The sequence below is a fragment of the Mastigoproctus giganteus genome, chromosome 1 (assembly GCF_048544385.1).
Source record: "Mastigoproctus giganteus isolate SK-2022 chromosome 1, ASM4854438v1, whole genome shotgun sequence".
Lineage (NCBI taxonomy): Eukaryota > Metazoa > Arthropoda > Arachnida > Uropygi > Thelyphonidae > Mastigoproctus > Mastigoproctus giganteus.
Genome location: NC_143575.1, coordinates 149,527,412 through 149,548,997, shown reverse-complemented (window position 1 = coordinate 149,548,997; position 21,586 = coordinate 149,527,412). Strand labels below are relative to the sequence as shown.

General features: G+C 35.8%; 1 protein-coding gene across 1 annotated transcript in view; it reads right to left on the bottom strand.

Annotated features, from left to right (window-relative positions):
* fray (oxidative stress responsive kinase frayed) overlaps window positions 1-21,586 on the bottom strand; it is a 501,108-nt gene that overhangs the window by 224,069 nt on the left and 255,453 nt on the right. The window contains exons 10-11 of the mRNA XM_090389465.1: window positions 18,047-18,095; window positions 512-577 (exon numbers count right to left, since the gene is read on the bottom strand). Of these exons, the coding sequence (XP_090245591.1) occupies window positions 512-577; window positions 18,047-18,095 (115 nt within the window). The remainder of the gene's footprint in view (window positions 1-511; window positions 578-18,046; window positions 18,096-21,586) is intronic.

Sequence of the window (21,586 nt, the reverse complement as noted above, 5' to 3'; positions counted from 1 at the left end):
ATGAAATTTCTGAACAGGCAGCCAGGAAAGTCTGATTTCCTATCGATGATTTATCAAACGTTATCCTGTAGAGATAGGGAGGTCATACTCCCACTGTGTAAGGCAATTGTAAGACCACATTTGAAAAAAAGACACGCCACTTCTTGAAAGGGTTGTCCAATGCCCAAAGGTGGGCAACCTGAATGGTAAGATCAGCAAAAGGACAACAGAGCTTGGCAACCAGGCACCTCAGAGGTGACCTGATTGCCTGCATGTGTGTGTATTTCCAAAACATATTTGCAAAACATAAAATGAAATAAGATACCTATCTGCTATGAAACAGTACTGCTATTATCACTGTCATTATTAAAACAAATGCAAGTGTGGGGAGGAGAGGAGTCAATGTGCTGCAACATGGATTTCTGCAAAATTTCTAATTAATAAAAATTAAGTCAAAATAAAATTGTCTGTAACATTTGCTTGAAGATTACAACAAAACTTAACTGAATTAAATAAATAGCTAAAGAGTTACCTTTTGAGCTCTAGCTTCTAGACTGGGAGCACATATTAACAGAGTCTGCATCAAATATTTCTTGTCCTGAAATAATGCAATTCTCTTACAAACATGCAACTAAATATGAAATGATGTAACCAGAGTTACATTTAAAAAGAATTTATAAAGATGTGAAATTCCTTTTCTAAATTAATTTTTCTATTTTCGGCATTATTTTAGTTATAATGAGATGATTTCTGATTAGGCCACTAAAAGAAATATAAAGAAAAATTTCCCTCCGCTCGCTGTTATTTAGTAAGATTGCACTGGATAAACATTGCAATTATAAATTATATATAATAAGGTAAATCTTTCCAAGGAGCACATTTCCCAGATGTCAGACAAACTGTCCAATGCAGTTTGACTGACATATTTAAGCCTGACATTGCCGAATTGTCAGGGGCAAGAGTGCAGTAGTACACGCTCTTTGATTGGGCCAAGGTTCAAGCCCATGACTGCAAAATATGATTAATGTTACTTCACTGATCTGGTGGTCGTGCCAGAGTGTAAACATGAACGTTAAAGAAATGGAACATCAGAGGATCATTTGGTATGGCAACCAAATGCTAATAAAATTCTGTTGTTCTCAAGGGGAAATTAGGTGCAAATATGGTTGAAACTTTTTGTTGTCATTCTGTAGAGTACTCTGATTGGCAAACAATATTTATTTTATTTTGGTAATGTTAATGAAATCTAATATTCGTGTTAATCCATTATTGGTATGCTTTATCTTATTTTAGTTTTGTGAATTGTAATGTCTTCTGTATTATAATATAAAAAATGCAGATCTCACAATCTCTTTACGAAAACTAAGTTTTCCAAGCCTTCAACCAGCATGAGAAGACCATTATACTCCCAGAATACATTAGTATACACTTTAAACTACATTCTTCTTAAATTTTTTAACTTATCACCACCAAATATTTTTGTAATTCAAAGCTATTAGAGAAATTATAAAGCTTTACATCTTCACACAGAAAGTATCCAAATGCACAGAACTATCCAAAGAATGGCAATTCAGCCCCTCAGCAATTAAACAATAATCAGTTAAAATTACGATGACTTAAAAACTGTCAGGATAGCAGTAGTAGTGGCACTTGATGCAAGAAAGCAAGTGTAGGAGCTTATGCAGCATCAGCCAAAAAAAAAAAAAAAAAATCACACCATACCCTCCAATTGCCTGTCCAGTTCCTCCTTAAATTTATTTAACCTATCAACTTCCACAACGACAGATGGAAGTTTGTTCCAGCAATTAATCACCAGCTGGCTAAAGGCAAATTTCCGCACATCTATTCTACATCTATCCTTTCTTAATTTGAACTTATGTCCCCGTAGGTTCGTATTCTGAACAAGTGGGAGGATCCCATCAGAATTCAGCGTGCTCAACCCATTCAAGGCCTTATACACCTCAATCAGATCACCGCGCAGGTGCCTAGTCTCCAGCCACTGCAATTTGCAGAACTTAAGCCTCTCTTGGTAAGAGGATCCCTTCATTCCCCTCACCAATCGTGTTGCTCTTCTCTGTACACGCTCAAGCAAATCTACATCCTTCCTAAAATGAGGCCTCCAGACCTGTACGCAGTACTCAAGGCGTGGCCTGACCATTGCCTTATACAGAGGGACAATCACCTCCTTTTCCCTGCTAGCAAAATTCCTATATATCATTGACAAAACCCCATGACCTGCCCTAGCAGCCTGTCTACATTGCTCAGAAAACTTCATATCTGACGGCACAATTACTCCCAGGTCTTTTTCATTTTCTACCACCTTAAGTGTAGTACCACACAGTTGGTACGTTTCTCTGGGGTTACGTCTACCCATATGCAGTACTTTGCATTTGTCAAGGTTAAACTTCAGTTGCCACTTCTTAGCCCATCTGCCCAAATTATCTAGATCCTGTTGCAGTAGCACACTGCCATTACTGTCATTAACAACCCTGCCAACCTTCGTGTCATCTGCAAACTTCGACATTAAGCCTGATATACCTTCATCAATATCATTGATAAATATACAAAACAACAGTGGACCCAACACCGAACCCTGTGGGACTCCACTAATAACATTAGTCCACGAAGAGCAGCACCCATTGATTACCACCCTCTGTCTTCTCCCACTTAACCATCCTTTTATCCATTGTAGCAACTTACCGTTAATACCATTCTGCTCCAATTTGTACAGTAGCCTTCCATGCGCAACAGTGTCAAAAGCTTTCCTGAAATCCAAGTATATGATATCAAAATTATTTTTTGCATCCAGTTCCTTTGTGACCACATCATAATAACCAATCAAATTTGTCAGACAAGACTTTCCCTTAACAAACCCATGCTGTGTCTGAATTATTGCTGCAGTCTTGTCTAGATGATCCTGCAATGCATCTTTAACCAGTGACTCCATTATTTTACCCGGAACAGAAGTTAAACTAACTGGTCTGTAATTATTCGTGTCACCCTTCGAACCTCCTTTGTGAATACTGCACCCTGACCTTTCTGTCAGGGTGCAGTATTCTGCACCCTGACAGAAAGCTGACATGACAAACCTCCACAGGACTACCCTGCCCTGCCATGTGTAGGAACCTGGGCCCCATGCAAATAAGTAACCACTTAGGGAAGGGAGGTGTACAGGCAGCCAGGGAAGCAGATTAGCTGAAAAATGTCAGTAAGCTAGCAGCAAAGGGATGCAATGTAGAATGAATAAATGAGAATGAATAGGCTGGGACTGAGTAAACTAGGAATTTTGGTAAAAAGGAATAAATGGCAGTTTTGGTGAAAGAAAGAGTGACTAGAATGAGGGAAAGAGAGAGTGAATGGGAATGAGTGGAAGAGCAAATGTAATTGGCCGAAAGAATACAAAGTTAAAAATAACTTACATTATTTTATATATACTAACAAACATTTACTAACAACACAAACACTATCACTGCATTCTCCCCTGGCTGCAAAAAACTTGCGGCTAGGCTTGCACCACAAGTGAAGAATAACAGTAAGTTGAGGTGCCAGAGAGGGCAGTGCAGAAAGCAAAAGTCGAATAAATTAAATGAAAACCAGAAGAATGAATGAAAATGTGAGAAAAAGATGAATGTGTGAGAGTAAAAAAAAAAATATAAATAAATAAAATAAAATATATATATGTATATATAAAATATTGTAGGTAGAATATGTTAACGAGCTTTATGTAAAAATTAAAACTGATGAATATACAGTATACCCTGGGAGCGATATATGTTGTGAAATAAAGGAGGGTGAAATGAACAGGAAAATAAAACAATAAGATTTGCACCGATTGAAACAATACCAAATAAATTTTGAAAATTTTTTTAAGATTTTGAAAGAACGATCAAGGTGGAAATAACATTGCAGTGTCTTTCATAATTTTTGTGTCTTCATCAGAGGTCATCCACTAAAATAATGAAAAAGACAGAAATGCTCTTACTTCTGTTTCCGACATGCTCTGTATGCATAGGTACATGTGTGAAAAGACACGTAGTAATTTACAAATTAAATTTTATAATTTTAAAATTTTGAATATAATTATACTAAATTTGATTTAACGTTAGTGTGCTAACAGAGGTGTTGCATACAGATCATGGATGACCTTATAGAAGTAAGTGAAACACTAAGACAATGAAAAAAGTAAAGCCAAAAGTAAGGAAAAATAGTATATACCGTAAGACAAGGACTTACCATTACTAGCCAAACTGAACAAAAGACTGATTTCGTGGGTTATGTGTGGGTACACTGGCGGCTCCTGGCATTAAAAAAAAAGGTGCATGTTTTTGGTTTAAATGAGTGGTGATGCGCTAGGTTAAATGCATGATGTCCAAACTGCCCAGGATAGTTAAGAAATATAATAGCTCACAAAGTAGTGGTAGAAGGCAGCTAAACTTTGTTAAGGCGAAAAATAGATTGGGTAAAGTTAGAAAACAGAGTCCCGCTGTTGCGTTCAGTAAACTAATGGCTCACAGGACATATGAAGTAGAGTCTAGTAAAGTAGAAAGATAGTTATGGTACAGATAAGTAGTAGGGCTCAGGTGGTTCGGGGTTGCAAACCCATTCCTATAGTTAGGACCCTGAACGAATTTCTGGGAGTGAGTGCATCATGTATTTAAGGTCAGTTATGTAAAAGAGTGGTATAATGAAATAAAGTTAAGCTTGAATATATTTAAATAAAGTTAAGCTTGAATATAATATAATTAAATAATTACAAGATTAATACACTGTGATAGGCCAATTATTAAAGTTGAATGCATCATGTTTGTTGTACAGGTTGATGGAGGCTATGTTGTTCTTTAACTTAATATCCAGATCTAGGAAATGGGATGTAGTATCAATGTTATTAGTTTTTTCCAGAATCAGTTCATTGGGGTATAAGCGTCCATAATCCTTGATGAAATTAGGACAGTTGAATACTATGAGGTCATCTATATATCTGTAGAGAATAAGGTCCTGTGGAAATAAGATTTCTGACCAATATAGATATAAGTTAGCTATTATGCATGAGGCAGGGTTGCCCATAGGTGTTCCATTGGTTTGTTGATACACTGTTTTACCGTGATTTGATTTTGATTTTGATTTGGTAGTTGTTGGCGCATCGGCTTCTGTGGCCATATTGCACCTCCCAAGGTTTTTGCAGTACTTTGATCCAAGCCCGAGGCGGGAATCGAACCCGCGACCTTTGGGTTGCCGGGCAGGTACTTTACCCACTCGGCTAGCCCGGTCGGCCCTGTTTTACCGTCATATACAAAATTATTGGAGATACACAAGTTCAGTAGGTTGTTCCAGTAATAGGTATTGCAAGTTATATAATCTTTATATTTAGCATAAATATATTTGAGTACTGTTTTTAGATTGGTTTGTTATACTTGTAAATAGGCTGTGGAAGTCAAAGGTTTGTATATTGGTAACATTATTCTGCAAGAAATTTAATACTGGTATGTTGTTGCCTATGATTCTGCTGTTATGTATTTTATTTAACAGTAGTTGCAGTAGTTGTTCAAGTGTTTTTCCAGGTTTATGCACATAACTATTTTTGCAGGAGGTTATGAATCTGAAACCTATAGGTTTTTTGTGAAATTTTGGAATGAAATATATATAAGGTAAGCTGTAATTGTTCATGTTCAGCTTTAATTTTTTATTGAAGGCTATGAGTTTTTTAGTAATGATATTGCAGGCACTGGATATAGGCTTATATGTATTGCTGGAGTTAAGTTCAGTTATCAAGGTATGTGCATAAAAAGATTTGCAAATGAATGCATAATTGTTTGCTGCTTTATCTAAAGGTGTGATGATGAAGTCTGTATTTCTAGCAGTTTTTGTTTTAATTTAGTTAAGTTATAGTATTTGTGCTGTTTATATATATTTGAACTAGGTAATACATATTTTTGTTTCAATAAAGTGAATGTATGGTTAATCCACATATGGTATGCCTCTATAGGTGTGTTATGTTTGTAAGCTTGTTGAAAGCAGTAGTTTAACAAGTCTTGATATAGTTATTTATTGAGAGAGGTTAGATTTATTTTGGTACATGGCCTGAATTTAAATCCTTGTGATAGTATATATCTGGGCAATGGGTCTCTAACTATGTTCAAATTACCAGTGATGATGTGCCCATGGTCTGGATCAATATATTGTTGCATGTTAGTATGCTTGCATATACAGTTGTTAATGTCTGTATTATAGGATATTAAATTGGTAGCTATGGATTTGTAGTTACAGGCTAATATTCCAAAAGGTTTTTTATATTTATATCTAACTTTTATATAGCTTTGGCTGGTATTAGGAAGCAGATCATTGTGATGATTTATAAGCTTATTAATATTTATACTGTCCATTATATGACTGTTGAAGTTTAAGATTATGATTGATTCATTTGCACTGGTTGTAGTGCGTAGGTTTTTTAGACTGAATTATTAAATGAAAGTTGAATGTGTGTATGAACCTGTTTCAGTACACTGTGTTTAGTGCTGAAAAGTAAATTATGTATGTATTGTACATCTATATTATTTTTATCCCAGTCTATAAGGGTGGCATCAAAATTGCCTAGAATAGGCTTATGTTTAATGTTGGTATTTTTAGATTTTTTAGAATGTTTGTGTGGTTTGTTGTGAAATTTAATTATATTGAATTTGTCATATATACAACAGTCTGTTAAGTTGTTGGTAATAATTTTATGGTTGAATTTATTATTCAGACCATATGGGTATAAGGTTTTTAATTTTAACATAAATAGTTCTTGTTTAGTTCTAATATTAGTGTCACTAATATGTGCTAGTATAGATATGTATATATTGTTGAAGCTGTGTGATTGAAAATGCATATATTCTATTTTTTGTTCTATATTATTACTGTTTCTATCTAGGTAGTTGTTGATGTCTGATCTGTGTTGATTTAGTCTCAGGTGTAGTTTATTGCTTGTTTGTCAAACATATTTTATTTTACAGGTATTGCAAGTTATAAGGTATATAATATTGCTGGCTTTACAAAAGGTAGGCTTCGTAGTATCGTTTGTTATGTGTTGTGAATGCATACAAGGACAGGTTAAACAAAGTTTATTATTGGATTTGTTGAATTTAAGGTTATGGATCCCATATTTATCGAAGTTAGAAGCATTAGATGCTGTTGCGCTCTGTTTTGTGTGTGTAACATGTGTATGTGTCGAATAGCAACCGTGTTGCGGGGTACAGTACAGAGCATGTGACCCCGGGGTAAAATTTATTCTACTCTGCCCATGTAGCATGTTTTTATTGATTTCTGACTCCATATATATAAGTTACACAAATATAAAATTAAAAAAAAAATATATATATATATATACTGAAGGGTGAATGAAGTGTGGATGCAACCAGGTGTAGACCGTAAGTTCAAAAAAGGGATAGGCTGGTGAACATGTAACTTGTGTTGAGTATAAGCTGTTCTAGGTGGCGTGAGCTCAGCCTGGACAAAGCTTAGGATAATAGTCAAGAATAATGATATAGAGAAGCTATATGATATGGGAGGAAAATTAAGTTTAAAATTAGATAAGTCTGAATTACAATAACATAACTTATGGATCAGGGACACTGCTATAGCAAAACATACATTAAAAACATCCTTACACTCATATTCTTCCAAAATCTTCTTTAAGGTATTGTTCCTCCAACTGTTGCAATCTTCTTCGCTTACATTAACACTTTCTCCACAAATAACCTTTTCCACAATTCTGTGGCGCTTCTTAAGTTTATCTAGCCACCCAGTGCTCACAATAAATTCTGTATGTCCAAGGGACTGTGCAAATTTCAGAGCTTGTTGCTTAATTATTAGGCCCGATATTGGGATATTCTTTTCACGTATCATTTGCACCCATTTTAGAACCGCTTTATCAGCATCTTTGTATATGCACAACTTAATTTGCTTCTTGTCTGCTCCTCCTTCAATTGCATTTAAAATTGGTTCTCAATTTTTTTAAAATCGTAGATAAACTGCTTGCAGGTATGCCACATTTCTCCGCAACATCTTTTTTCTTAAAACCCTGGTCAATATCATAACAATCTTTGCTTTATCATTAATATTATGCTTTCTCTTCGACATTGTTTTCGCAATTGTAAAAATTACTGGACTGCAGCTCTTGCTGATACATACACCGCAAACTTCGCTGTGCTGCCCACATAGTGAATTGTTAGTACCGCCTACTCAATGACGTTCGCTTGCCAATTCAACAGTATCATGTGACATTTCCTATCAATCACTTTAAAGAAATATACGACTTTGTGAATTTCTTTTATTCTGCTTTCATTCGTATATACACGAAAGAAAATTTATGATTAATGTATGCTGTATGTTACTTTTCAGAAAAAATAAATAAATAAATAAATACAAGAGCATATAGCCTGTGATTGATGAACGAAATTAAAAAAAAAAAAAAAAAATCATGAAACCCATCTACTGGGAGTCCAGTTAGACGAGAACGGACATATCATACAATGATTGACATGATGGTCACATGGTACAGTTGAGGTGAGAAGCGAATGCCACCGCAGCGAATTTCGTTTTCCCCTGAGCCAACATCAATTTGCAAATCTACCCTATTTATTGTAAAGTTTACGACCACTTTCAAGAAAACCCATTTGGTTTAATAACTGTAACAAAAATGAAACAAAGACCCTCCTACGGGCATCAATGGCCACAAGTGTTCACTTAAAGGATGATTATTTAATTCCAGATGATAATGTGCAATTTCGGAAGGACGCAGGCAGTATATTTGAGTGGCTGTTTTAGCAGTAAATGCTTGAAAATCTTCAAAAATGCTTTTACTAATTTTTTTTAAAAATTCGTTATGGAGAGACTAACACTTCGTTATATGAGGTTAATTTTACATGTAATTTCGTTTCAAGGTGCAATGTTTTGCGAAAAAATTCGTTAAATAGAAATTCATAATAGAGAAGTTCCACTGTGTGTGTGTGTGTGTAAAGTATATCGTAAGTAGAAATTGAAGATTTTGATTTAAACCTATTGAATATAAGGTATACACTGTGAGCTCGACTAAATGGATAAGGAATGTAGCGATATGGTATGAAAAAGAAGAAATCGACAGGAAATTAAAAATAAAGATAAGTGAAAAAGAAGTGAAAACTGAGATTCATATATATATATATATATATATATATATATATATATGAAAGAAAAAAATATATACATATATAAGAAAAAAAGTATTTAAAAAAAAATTATAAAAATAGAATTCAAGTAGTGTCAACTAACATATCCCACCCTCAGAGTGGGATGGGAAGCTTGACCTTCCTACCAGATTTGACACTACTTGGACATGACACCGATGAAGACATTCTGCAGCTTTACTGCTGACACACCATTGGCGATCTGAACTGGGTACTCTAACCCAGTTCCCTTTAAAACCCCCAATCCCCGGGCAGGGGAGGGAGGAGCCAGCTCTCTGTCTCCTCTCCTCCCTGCATACTTCGCCCGGCGGGGCTCATCTCCACTGACCTCTTTGGGGATGCCTACTCTATCATCCCTATTCTTCTATCTGTTTCTCTCGCCCCAGTCTTCAATCTCCCCCCCCCCCCCATTCTCTCACCAAACCAACCAAGTACACCCCTTAACAATGCCGCCAAATTTTAATCAACGTCTAAATTCTACCATTTTCTTGTAAATCTCTTTTGGCCAAATTCTAATGTACCCCCCCCCCCCTTTTTTTTTTTTATGCCTTGCCAATGAAATCCTTGAAAATTAGGTGGTGGAGTCTGCCAGAGTACTTAAATAACCTAATAACCTTCTGGGTGCCTGACCTGCCTCTTCGTGGCAAAGTGTGGGCAACAGTAGGTTCCAATAGGAGCGCAACAGCTAAATGGTCAGAGAAACAACAGAACATAATGCTACACAACAGACCACTCCCCACACACTTTTTAAATCTTTGGCCTCCACAGAGTTGTGTCACTCACAAAAAATACAATGCGGAGATGGGGAAACCCCCTGGTGCCGTCAGACAACTAACGCACTTTACACTCCATATTCAAACAAATCTGCATGAAGTTTGAAAATTTTTTCGGGTGCTCTGTATTCTGCGTGTCCAAAAAAATGTTTTGTGCATGCATGCCATGGGTTCACCACACCTGGCCTAGATGTTTTAAAGGAGTAAAACAGCTGTTGAACATGCCAATAATGCCAACACCTGGATGACAGCTTTATTTGAAGAATATATTCATAATTTGGATTTTCAATTGGATAAGAAAAACAAAAAAATTGCATTGGTTTTGGACAACTGCTCAGCTCATCCAAAGTTGACTTTCAAAAACACTGAATTCGTTTTTCTACCTTCAAATACCACATCACTGATTGACCAAGGAATAATAAAAACCTTTTAAGAGCTTTTATAGATAAGATATGAGAGGAAGAATCGAATCATCCAGTCTACAGAAGATGGTTTGGGAACATCATCTGAGTTCACAAAGCAGTTAACTGTTCTAGATGCACTTCATTTGAAGATGAGTGCCTGGAATGACGTTTCTGAAACCTGCAATTTTAGCAACTGTTTCAAAAATTATGGATTGAGCTTGATTGCTTGAGCATGTACTTTTTATTGCTTGAGAAGGGCAACAAGATTAGTGGGCGGAATGAAGGGATCCTCTTACCAAGAGAGGCTTAAGTTCTGCAATTGCAGTGGCCGGAGACTAGGCACTTGCAAGATGATCTGACTGAGGTGTATAAAGTCTTGAATGGGTTGAGCACGCTGAATTCTGATGGGATTCTTCCACTTGTTCAGATTACGAACCTAAGGGGGCATAAATTCAAATTGAGGAAAGACAGCTGTTGAATAGATGTGCGGAAATTTGCCTTTGGCCAGCGGTTTGTTCTGGCAATTAACCAGCGGGTGGTTAATTGCTGGAACAAACTTCTATCTGTTGTTGTGGAAGTTAAGTTAAATAAATTTAAGGAGGAACTGGACAAACATTTAGAGGGAATGGATGTGTAATTATTTTTTTTTGGCTGATGCTGCATAAGCTCATACGCTTGCTTTCTTCCATCACATGCCACTATATTACTACTACTGGGCCTAGAAAAGCTATAGATTATATAGCCATATATTATATTCATAATTGTACTAATGCATGGTATAGATGCAGTAGTGCAAAACAGCATTCTTAAAATGTTCAGCTTTTTTAAGAGATGTGATCTGGAGTGTTTTTATTTATTCAACAAAAGTAAGTTCTTGATCAAATATTGTACCTAGGAAGCAGCCACTAGGAACCACTGGAATGACTTGATTTTCCAGCTAAATTTCTGGGTCTGGGTAGATTGCACTTTGTATAGAAGTGCATTCAAGGTTTTTCAGGATGAGAGAACAAAAACTGTTTTAGGCCCATTAACAATGTTTATTTTATTTCAATTTTTATTTAACAATTTTATCCGCTACCCTTTACACTAATGGTCATTGGCATGCATGGTAATGGATCTATGTGTAGCAGTTTGTGTTACTGAATTATTACATTAAACAAAGTGACACTGGGCAGTGTGGGAGATTCAAGTTCATACATTATACCATATCTAGAAGCTCTTAAAAGTTTTTCCTTAGTCAAAGAGAACCGTTGAGAAATTCCATACAAAGGTGTCAAATGGATGTTTATTTTTCCTAATCAATGAGCCCAAAAGAGTGCACTGCCTTAACAGAAGCTGCAATGAACTGGGTTGACAAGATCATTTTGAATTATACCAGATTATAGGGGTACTGACTGTTTTTTCCATGACCTTGCTTGCACAACTGGACAGTAATGTTGCAGATCTGTAGAATATTTTCTAAAGAGGTGGAGGAGCAGAATAATAATAATAATAATAATAACTAGGGGCTTTGCCCCCTGCTCGCTTTGTTCGCCAACCCCCACACATGCTTTTCTACGTAAAATGACGGAGTAAGTCAAATCTTTTCTATGTAAAAGATACCTGTCAAAATGCACCGATAAATATCTAATCAGGAAATGACCTATGTAATTATTTACCTGTGCATTTGTAGTGAAGTAATTGCCCTGCCCACTTGTACATGATCCGCATCCATCTTCTCCCATTGGTTATCCCAAAACCCACATGCAGCATTCTCAAAGTGGAAAAAATATCACTATGTAATTTCTTTCGTTTACATAGGTCACTTAGAAATACAGGAACTCCCTGACTTACATAATACTCAACTTAAGCAAATTCGACTTTACATAAGTTTTTGCCTGCCGGTGCAAACTTAAAATCATGGAAACTTATTTTGTGTCCTGTAGGAATAAATGGAGGTATCTTGAAAATATCATGTGACCCCAATAAAATTTTTTTTTTTTTTTTTTTTTTGGTAATTCGTTCCAAGACCTTGGAAGCTGAAATTTCCGCTATATAACTAAGCTATTTATCTCTAAAAGATCATTTTTATAATGTAAATTGTGCTACACTTTCATCGTTATCATATGTTCCATTATAAGAATCAATTTTGAACGCCTTTGTGATATTTTTCTAAAGCATGTTTCTGAAGGTCACGACCAAAAAATAATAAAAACAATTTGCACTTTCCAGTTTACTGGGCTTTTCTGTTAGCGCAATCTATTATAAACAGGTAGTAAACTCGATCTTATTGCACTTGCAATAATCCTGATAACTAGAATTGTGTGGGTTTTTACATTATTATGGTGAAATGTGTTCCCCTTCAATGAAACCTTCAATCATATAAAAAACAAATAAATTTTCAGTATCTTCTCTTCATTCCTATTTACTTAATACAATGATGAAGGGGAAGTAACCAACGGAAAGTGCAAGTGCTGGCAGTGCTAGAAAATGAAATAAAATTGATTTAAAAATGAAGATGTTTAATTAAGAAGTACAAAGCAGGACAAAGTTTGTCATCTACTGCACAGAATTAGGTCTCGCTGCTTCAACAGTGAATACAATTTTAAGGGACAGTGCGCGTATAAAAGAACATAAGGATCAACCTATTTCACACTGAGGCCAACCTCAACAGTGATCACAAAACAGCATTCAAGTGCTATATTGAAGATGGAAAGGCTATTAATAATATGGATGGAAAATCAGATTCAGAAGCAAGTGAACTGAATCTAATGGCCATCCAAGCAAGAAGTATTTATGAAGATAATGATAAACCACAAGCCAAGTTCGTGACAAGCAACAGGTGGTTTAATAGGTTCAAGCACTGTACTGGTTGCGAAAACATTAAAGTATGCGGTGAAGTTGCCAGTGCCGATTCTGCAGCTGCAGAGAAATTTTGTGATTTATTGGAAAAAACCTCTTCTAAATTTCCACAGCCCTCAACTTCTGCAGCAGTGTGCTTATCAGCTGGTGAGTTAATTCTGGCAACGATGCTCAAAAGGTAAAACTTGCTGATGTTATGCCTGTCTCCTCTTTTTTTTGTAATTTTATAATTTTGAAATTTTTGTAATTTTGTACACATGAGATAAAAAAATTGAATAATTCTATTTACATGTTCATCGAACAATTCTTTTTGCTTCTATCAAATTCAATGGGCATAGTTGCGAGTGTGGAATTTCCCTAAATGCTTATTTAGGGAAATTTCAACTTACGTAGTGTTCCACGGAATGCAACCCTCAACATAAGTCGGGAAGTTCCTGAATCATTGCATCCAATAAAGCAGGACTAAATTATTTACAAACTATACAAATATTTAAAATATTTACAAAATACTAAACAATTTACAAATATACAAACTATATCAGGTCCCTTCGCCATCTGACATTACAATGGAACATGAAATGATGCTGGATGTGGTCATGTATTAGGGAGTGAAGAACATGCACGAGGCTGGTGAACAGTTGAGCCAGTTGTCTTTCATGAAAGACAACAATGTAATTATTTACCTGTGCATTTGTAGTGACATAATTGCCCCACCACATTCTCCAATTGGCTTGAATATCACTAGGAGGAAAACTTTTTTAATGTATAGAGAGAGATAATCATCATCATCATCAGGAGGGAGAAAATGGAGATCTACCTCCCCAAGATTGAAGTGACAGCTGAGGCAGAGAGTGGTGCCATCTGATGCCACTTCCAATAACCACCACTCACCCCCAGATGTAAAAGCTAAACAGACCTTTTCATAGCTGGATGAATATGAGAAGTAGAAATATTGAACATACTGCATTGAGTCTGGAGCAGGATAGTCACTCACGTTCAGGCCTTAAGCAGAGGGGTCAGTTTAAAAAGTCAGAGACAGTCCCCTCATCAGGCAGCTCTCATATTGTGGAGTTATACTTCACAACTGGGTTATCATCAATGCCCACCCACTGATGAGGAGCCAATAAGCTCCAAAACAATGTCATATCGGTGATGGTATCTGCTGAAAATAAGTAGCAATAGTCTTCTACGGTGAAACGTTATTTATTCGAGGTAGTGCAATATCATGGCAACTCGTGAAAGTATTCACAATATGAGATACATTTAATGATGCCAATTTATAACTACTTAAGTAGTTGGTTACATACAGAAATGATGAAATTGCACTAACTTGTACATTAGTTAACTCCCTTAGAAACCTGAGGCTTTGGCCCTAAACTATTCTGTAATCTAAATTATCCCCACACAATCAGGCATCTCTCATACTATGGAGTTATACTTTGCAACTGGGTTGTTGTCATTGCAACACCAGGGTACCTGCCCACCCACTGATGAGAGCCAATAAGCTCTGAAACGGTGCCGTATGGGTGATGGTATCCGCTGAGAATAAGTAACAATAGTCTTCTCCTATGGTGAAGCATTATTTATTTGAGGTAGTGCAATATCATGGAAACTTGTTGTGAAGGTATTCACAATATGAGACATATTTAATAATGCCAATTTATAACTACTTAAGTAGTTGGCTATGTACAGATATTATTACGTTATTTATTTAATTTTTTTATTATTATTTTACTCTTTTTTTTTTTTTGGCTGGTGCAGCATAAGCCTTAGGCTTCCTTGCACCATATGGCCATTACTGATACTAAACCTAATGGTACATAAAGGTTGAACTGCAATAAGTACATTGACATTTCATCAAACAATAAAATGGCATTTATAACTTAATAAATAAACTAAGAACTAGAGGTATATTATTCAACAGTAAACCTAACCCCAGGGGCTCACATCTGGTGAGTATGGGCTTGGCACATACACGATCCTAAGCTGGATATCATCATTCTTCTCTCTCTCTCTCTCTCTCTCTCTGAAATTTTTTTTTTTTTTTTTTTTTTTGGCTGGTGCAGTATAAGCCTCAGGCTTCCTTACACTATATGGCTAATAATAATAATAATAATGCAAACCTAACATATAGTAACAGAAGTGAAATTGGAGAAAATTTTATGCTTGTGTGGAACATTCACTGAGTAGTTCTCTCAGGCATGTTGCATTAGAAACAGGAGGGTTGAAAGGTACTGCAAGAACAGCATATAAATGAGGGCCTAAAAACAATAGCAGTACAACTTTGAAATCTGAAGATTCCATTTGGAGAGTCAGAGTAAAATGACCAAGAATTCACTTTTTACCTATTTTTAGCATGATAGACGAGGCTACCATCACCGATCGGGCGAATAAGTTCTGGGACCGGAAGTGGCTTGAGAGTTTGCGGATCTGTTCCACAGTGAACATTAATAGAGATAGAGGAATGCGGATCCATCCCCTCTTTGAGGCTACTATCCTCAGAAGGGACGAACGGTTCCACATGACCCACTCTCGAGCCGCTTCCGATTCCGTAACACAAGAGAACGGAACACGTGGGAATGAAACACGTGATGAGTACCGTGAACCTGCTGGTATTTAAAGACGCACCGCAGAACAAAGAAAATACCGCTGAAGAAGGCAGGAGCCTTCGAAAGCTTTGGTTTTATCGATTTTAATTTAGTATATTTTAATGTATATTTTATATGTATATATTTTAGTTGTAAAGTTAAATATAATTTATTGTAAATACAGACAAATATAACTTATTATAAATACAGTTATCAAGATTCCAGTTTTTGTTTTCTTTGTGTTTTATTTCTACATAAGGTTGGTGAAAAACATTTAAAACTACAATATTTTTAGCATGGTTTTATCTGAATGGCCAAGTGAAAAAAGCCAAATAATTGCAAGTGGGATGAGATTATCAGGACTCAGTTTTTTTTTTTTTTTTACAAGGATAATTAACCCTGAGGGGTAACAAGATACTGATATTACAACTGCTTTTTAAGGAACTAACAAGAAAACAAAGAAAAATCCCACAGACATTTCCAACAAAATTCAAAATTCTGCATACCTGTAATCACAAATGCAGACATTGAGATGTGTGTTCAGTGAAAGGATAAAAAGTCACAGATAATGGCCACATTGTTCTCCAGACATCATTCCCTGTGATTTTTCTTGTGGGGCTATTTAAAGGATGGAGTATACAAAATAAATCTTCACATGGAAGAACTTAGGAAAAACATTAACGCTGGAAAAAGCCAGAGATCTCGCAGCAAGTGAGCCAGATGGATACCACTTTTATCATCTTGTTTAATGAAGGCATGCATGCATTAATTATATTAATAATAATGAGGGTAAATAAGCATTATTATTAATGAAGGTGATAAATTAAGTAATGCAGATAATAGGCACTACTTTTGTTTAAAGCAAGCATCACTGTGCTGTATTTCAGAAATTGCCCTATCAAGGTAGCTAACTAGCTGAGAATGCCAGTAGCATGAATGTTGTAACAAAACTGAAACCAATAGCACTTATTGTTTCGTGAAATGTAATGCTGTCAAATGAATGCACTGCCTTCTGTTAGTTCCTGACAGTACATAAGGGCTTAACAATAAGTAATTAAAATATTATGCTACGTAATTGATGTTTCAAACAATAAAATGCCACACTGCAATTTGCATTTAATCCCTCAATGGAGGGGGTTTTTTTTTTGTTTTTTTTTAAACTTTCCCTAACTCAACTTGTCTTTATGAAACTGTTACATATTTAAGAAAATGAAGATAGAAAATGTGATTTTTTTTTTGAAACAGTGCTGTGATCAAGTTTGCTACACCTGTGCCGTCAATGGAGCTGGAGAGTATTGCAACACACTGTTGTCTCTCATAGATACAGTCTTCAAAATCTGTCTGTATAGAACAATGGTAAAGCGCCAACTTCAGTACTACATACAGGTATGGAAATAACATTTTGAGAAGGATGTGGATCTACTGGAATGGATGCAGAGACGTGTAGACCAGGAAAGACTTCATTTCTGCACACTGCAGTAACCTGAAAACCAGGCACCTATGAAGAGATCTGATTGGAGTTTACTCCAACCATTTAAGACTTTAAATGAGTTGAGTAAACAATGCTGCTGGCATCCATATGCTTTCTTGGATGACATGCACACACACACACACACACACACACACACACACACAAAGTGATATATATATTTAAATTGGAAAAAATATAGTTGCAGAATAAATGTGCAGAAATTTCCTTTCAGCCAAAAGTAACTGATTGTGGGGAATAAACTTTCACCTGGTGTTGTGGAAGTGGGTACCTTTGAATAAATTGTAAAGAAAGATTAGACAAATTATTAGAAGGAATGTGCAAGTGTAGTTAATATCACCCCCTGGCTGATATTGTATAAGCTTGCTAGCTTCCTTACATCATTTTACAATTATTTAATTTCACATTTTTCAAAACAGGACCAGGAGGGAAAAAAAAAAAAAAAATTTACTTACAAAAAAAAAAAAAAAAAAAAAAATCTGATGCTTGCTTTTTTTTTTTTTTTGTTGAAACTGTTTTTCATATGGTATAATTTTCTATAAATATGAAATCACACTTTAGAAATCCAATATACTATGGTTAAAAAGTCCACAGAGTAGAAAAACAGCCATTTCAGCAAAAACAATTCATATGCAATAACTTAAATTTTTAATTAAAAAAAAAAAAGGGAGGGAGACCTGAACACACACAACCAAATGCACAGATAATCAAGATTCTACTGCACTAGTATCTGAACAATAAAACCTATACAGAGATATTGTTTATAACCTACCTTTGATTTTTTGAAGAAAGGGTGTTTCAGTAATTCTGTAGCAGTGGGCCTATAAAGAATTTATAAAATGTGAGCTGATAGCCTGATTTCATATTTCTATAAATAAAGACAGCTTAATCTCAATTTACGAATATCAACTGTTTCCAAAGTATGTTTGTATGTGCGCGCGCGCATGCACACATATGCAAGCACTTGAATGTACATCTCAGGTTAGGTTTCAAGGTTGTTTCAAATAATGCATAAAAAGTGCATTATGAATCGTCTACTAAGTGTTGCCATCTCTCATCCATGTTTCATTTCTAAATAATGGAGACAATTTATAGCAAGTGACTTACAGGAGGAGGAAAAGACAGCATCTTACAGCTACTGCTGTGCAATTTTGGCTTATAAAAGCCGAAATTCTCTGTAATTCGGATACAGAAACTGATGAAATTGAATCATGTGATACATAAACAGATGTAGAAGAGAATATTATATGAAATATGAAGTAATGAATTCTTTCATGACTTCATTTTAAATCTTAAAATGCATTAATGAATTCTTTCAGTATTTTTTAAATTTCAATCTCAATTTATTTTTGAAATATTTTGCTCTAATATTGGACAAGTGGGTCAAAATAAGAACAAGTTAATATTTAAAAGCATTTAAGTACAAATTTTGTTTTTACAGATTTTCAAAATTTTATGAAAAACTCATTCCATAGAGTCACTCCCTCAATTATCAGGGCACAGTCATGTTTAAAAAACTTACTCTGTAAATGGTTAAAGAAATGCACAATAAACCTAAAGGTTGAATAAAAAATTTAGGAATAATATTTTAATGAAATCTTTAACGCAACTTTCTTGTTAATGCTTGAGTTTCATAATTAACCCTTTGCTAGTTAGTAAGGCATGTATGTTTTGAAGGTTTTTCAGAGTATCAAGCAAATTACAGTACAAATTCTCTTGAAAGGTGGGGGGGGGGGGAGAGAGAGAGAGAGAGAGAGAGATGTGCTGCCATCTAATAGTAATAATAGGAATAGTAGCCATTTTCATATTTAGACGACAAATTTAAAATTAGCATAATTACATTAGTGGCATACAATGCAAGAAAGCAAGCTTATACAGCATCAGCCAGAATAAAAAAAAAAAAACTTTCCATTTCACCCCAAACCCAAACCCCACCCAACACACCACAATACTTGAATTTATTTAAGCTATCAACTTTCACAACAAATGAAGTTTGTTCCAGCAACCAACCACTCACAGATTAAAGGCAAACTTCTGCACATATATTCTGCAACCATCCTTCATCAAAATTTCTTCCTCTGAGCAAAAGGAAGAATACAATCAGCATTGCACTTGCTCAAACCATTTAAAGCTTAAACACCTCAATCAGATCACCTTGCAGGTACCTAGTCTCCAGATGCTGCAATTTGCAGAACTGAAGGCTTTCTTGGGAAGAGCACCCCTTCATTCCTCTATCAAATCTTGTTATCTTTCTATGTAATCATTGAAGCAGCTCTATCACCTTCCTAAAATGAGGCCTCCAGACCTGTATGTTGTATTCCAATATGTGGCCTGACCGTTGCCTTATATAATAGTCATTCTATAAATATAATCACCTTAATCCTTATCTCTACTAGCAATCTATCTATCACTGACTACCACATAAGCTGTCCTGGCAGCCTGTCTGTACCGTGAGAGAACTTCATATCTGACTGCAAAATTATCCCCAGGTCTTTTAATTTTCTGCTACACTGAGTGTGGTACCACATAGTTGGTACATTACTCTGGGGTTACTGCTACCCATAAGCAGTACTTTGCATTTGTTAATGTTAAATTTCACTTGCCATTTCTCAGCCCATCCATTCAACAAGATTCTAGATGATGTAGGAGTCTGGGTGCGAGGTTAGCCTGTGCGGCCATTGCTCCTTAAAGCTCTTCAAACAGAGAAGTTTTTCCTGATTTATTTTCTGCTTTATTAGTTTAAATTGTCATATTACCTTATTTTCTAGAGTAGCTTTATATTCCTAGTTACGATACTTAGTTTAAAGTTTAACTTAGACAGAGATTTTGTAGATATTACTTAGTATCGGTAACGGTATCAAATCGACGTGTCACAAACCAAATTTTTTTTTTTTTTTTTTTTTTTTTAACCAAATTTAGTCGATTTATTAACCAACTGTTATATCAAATTATCTTCTATAAGTAGATTATAGACCTAGTCAGGAGCCTTAGTTTATTCTAAATTGAGATAGCGAGATTTGGAAGCTAATCAATACTTACGAGTCCATAGAAATACCGTTCGTGAATTCCCGCCATTTTTACACGATAGCATAAGCTTAGTGTCGTATAGTGCATAATATAATATTGCCAATTAATCAGTAAATCTATTAATCTTGATAAACTTTATTGTGTCAATTAAATTGACTTTTAACTCTATATATATATATATATATATGTAACGATTAATCTAACAAATAATTAATACATAACTATAGTGGTACATGTGATACGGAAGTTGTATAAAGGGAACTCGTAGAAAACACTAGATACCGAAAAAAAAATATATATAACATAACTGTTTTGGGATATAACTTAAGGATTTAATTTTTGTTTTGAATTTTATTGAATTAAATCGGAATCATGACTCTGACCAGAGCAGCAAAGCAAAAGGCTCAAGCTAATGGGAGTGCTGTGGTTCAGGGGAGAACTGAGGGGGGCAGTTGCCCTCTGAATCACAGTCTATTAAAATGCACTGTTTGCTTGATGTTTGCGGAGCAGTCGGGTACGGGACATGATACTGCCAAGGGGGATGTCTTTGTGTGTGCACGATGTAAGGAGTGCAAGGAAATCAGGCGACAACTCAGCGTTGTTATGGGCCTTTATGAGAGCTTGGAGGACAGGGTGGATGCCCTCGAAGGAAATAAATTGAGGGGCCCATCAAGCTCTCAGCTGCCCACATCAACGCCAGAGCTTGCACTTGGTCATCAGGCAACACAGAAGCAGCCCCCTAGGCAGAATGCGCTGGTCCCACAGGAACTAGTAGTTGTTGGTGACTCTATTGTCAGGGAAACAGGGAACATCCTTTGTAAAAAGGATAGGTGGAATAGGACCAGGGTATGTCTGCCAGGGGCAAAGGTTGATGACGTTGTAGAACGGATATCATCTTTTAAGGGCACAAAAGGTGATATAGTTGTACACGTTGGCACTAATGATATTAAGAGTAGGAGACCGGCAGAATTACTTAGCAAGTACAGGTCACTGTTGAAAAAAAGCCGTGAATTAGGGTTGAACTTGAAAGTGTCTGCAATTCTGCCCAGACACGATAGGAGGGAGTATATGATGAGAGCCTTGTCGATCAATTCGGCCCTGGAGGGATTGTGCAAGGCTCAAGGGGTAGAATTTTTTTCAGCCTGGACTGTACTTGTTAACAGGAGAGATTGCTTCTACAGGGATGGGATACACTTAAATAGAAAGGGTGCAAGAATTTTTGCTGATGCTGTCGAGGCAGTGTTAGGTGGGTCGGAAAACTGCTAGTTGGGGGGGATACAAGGAC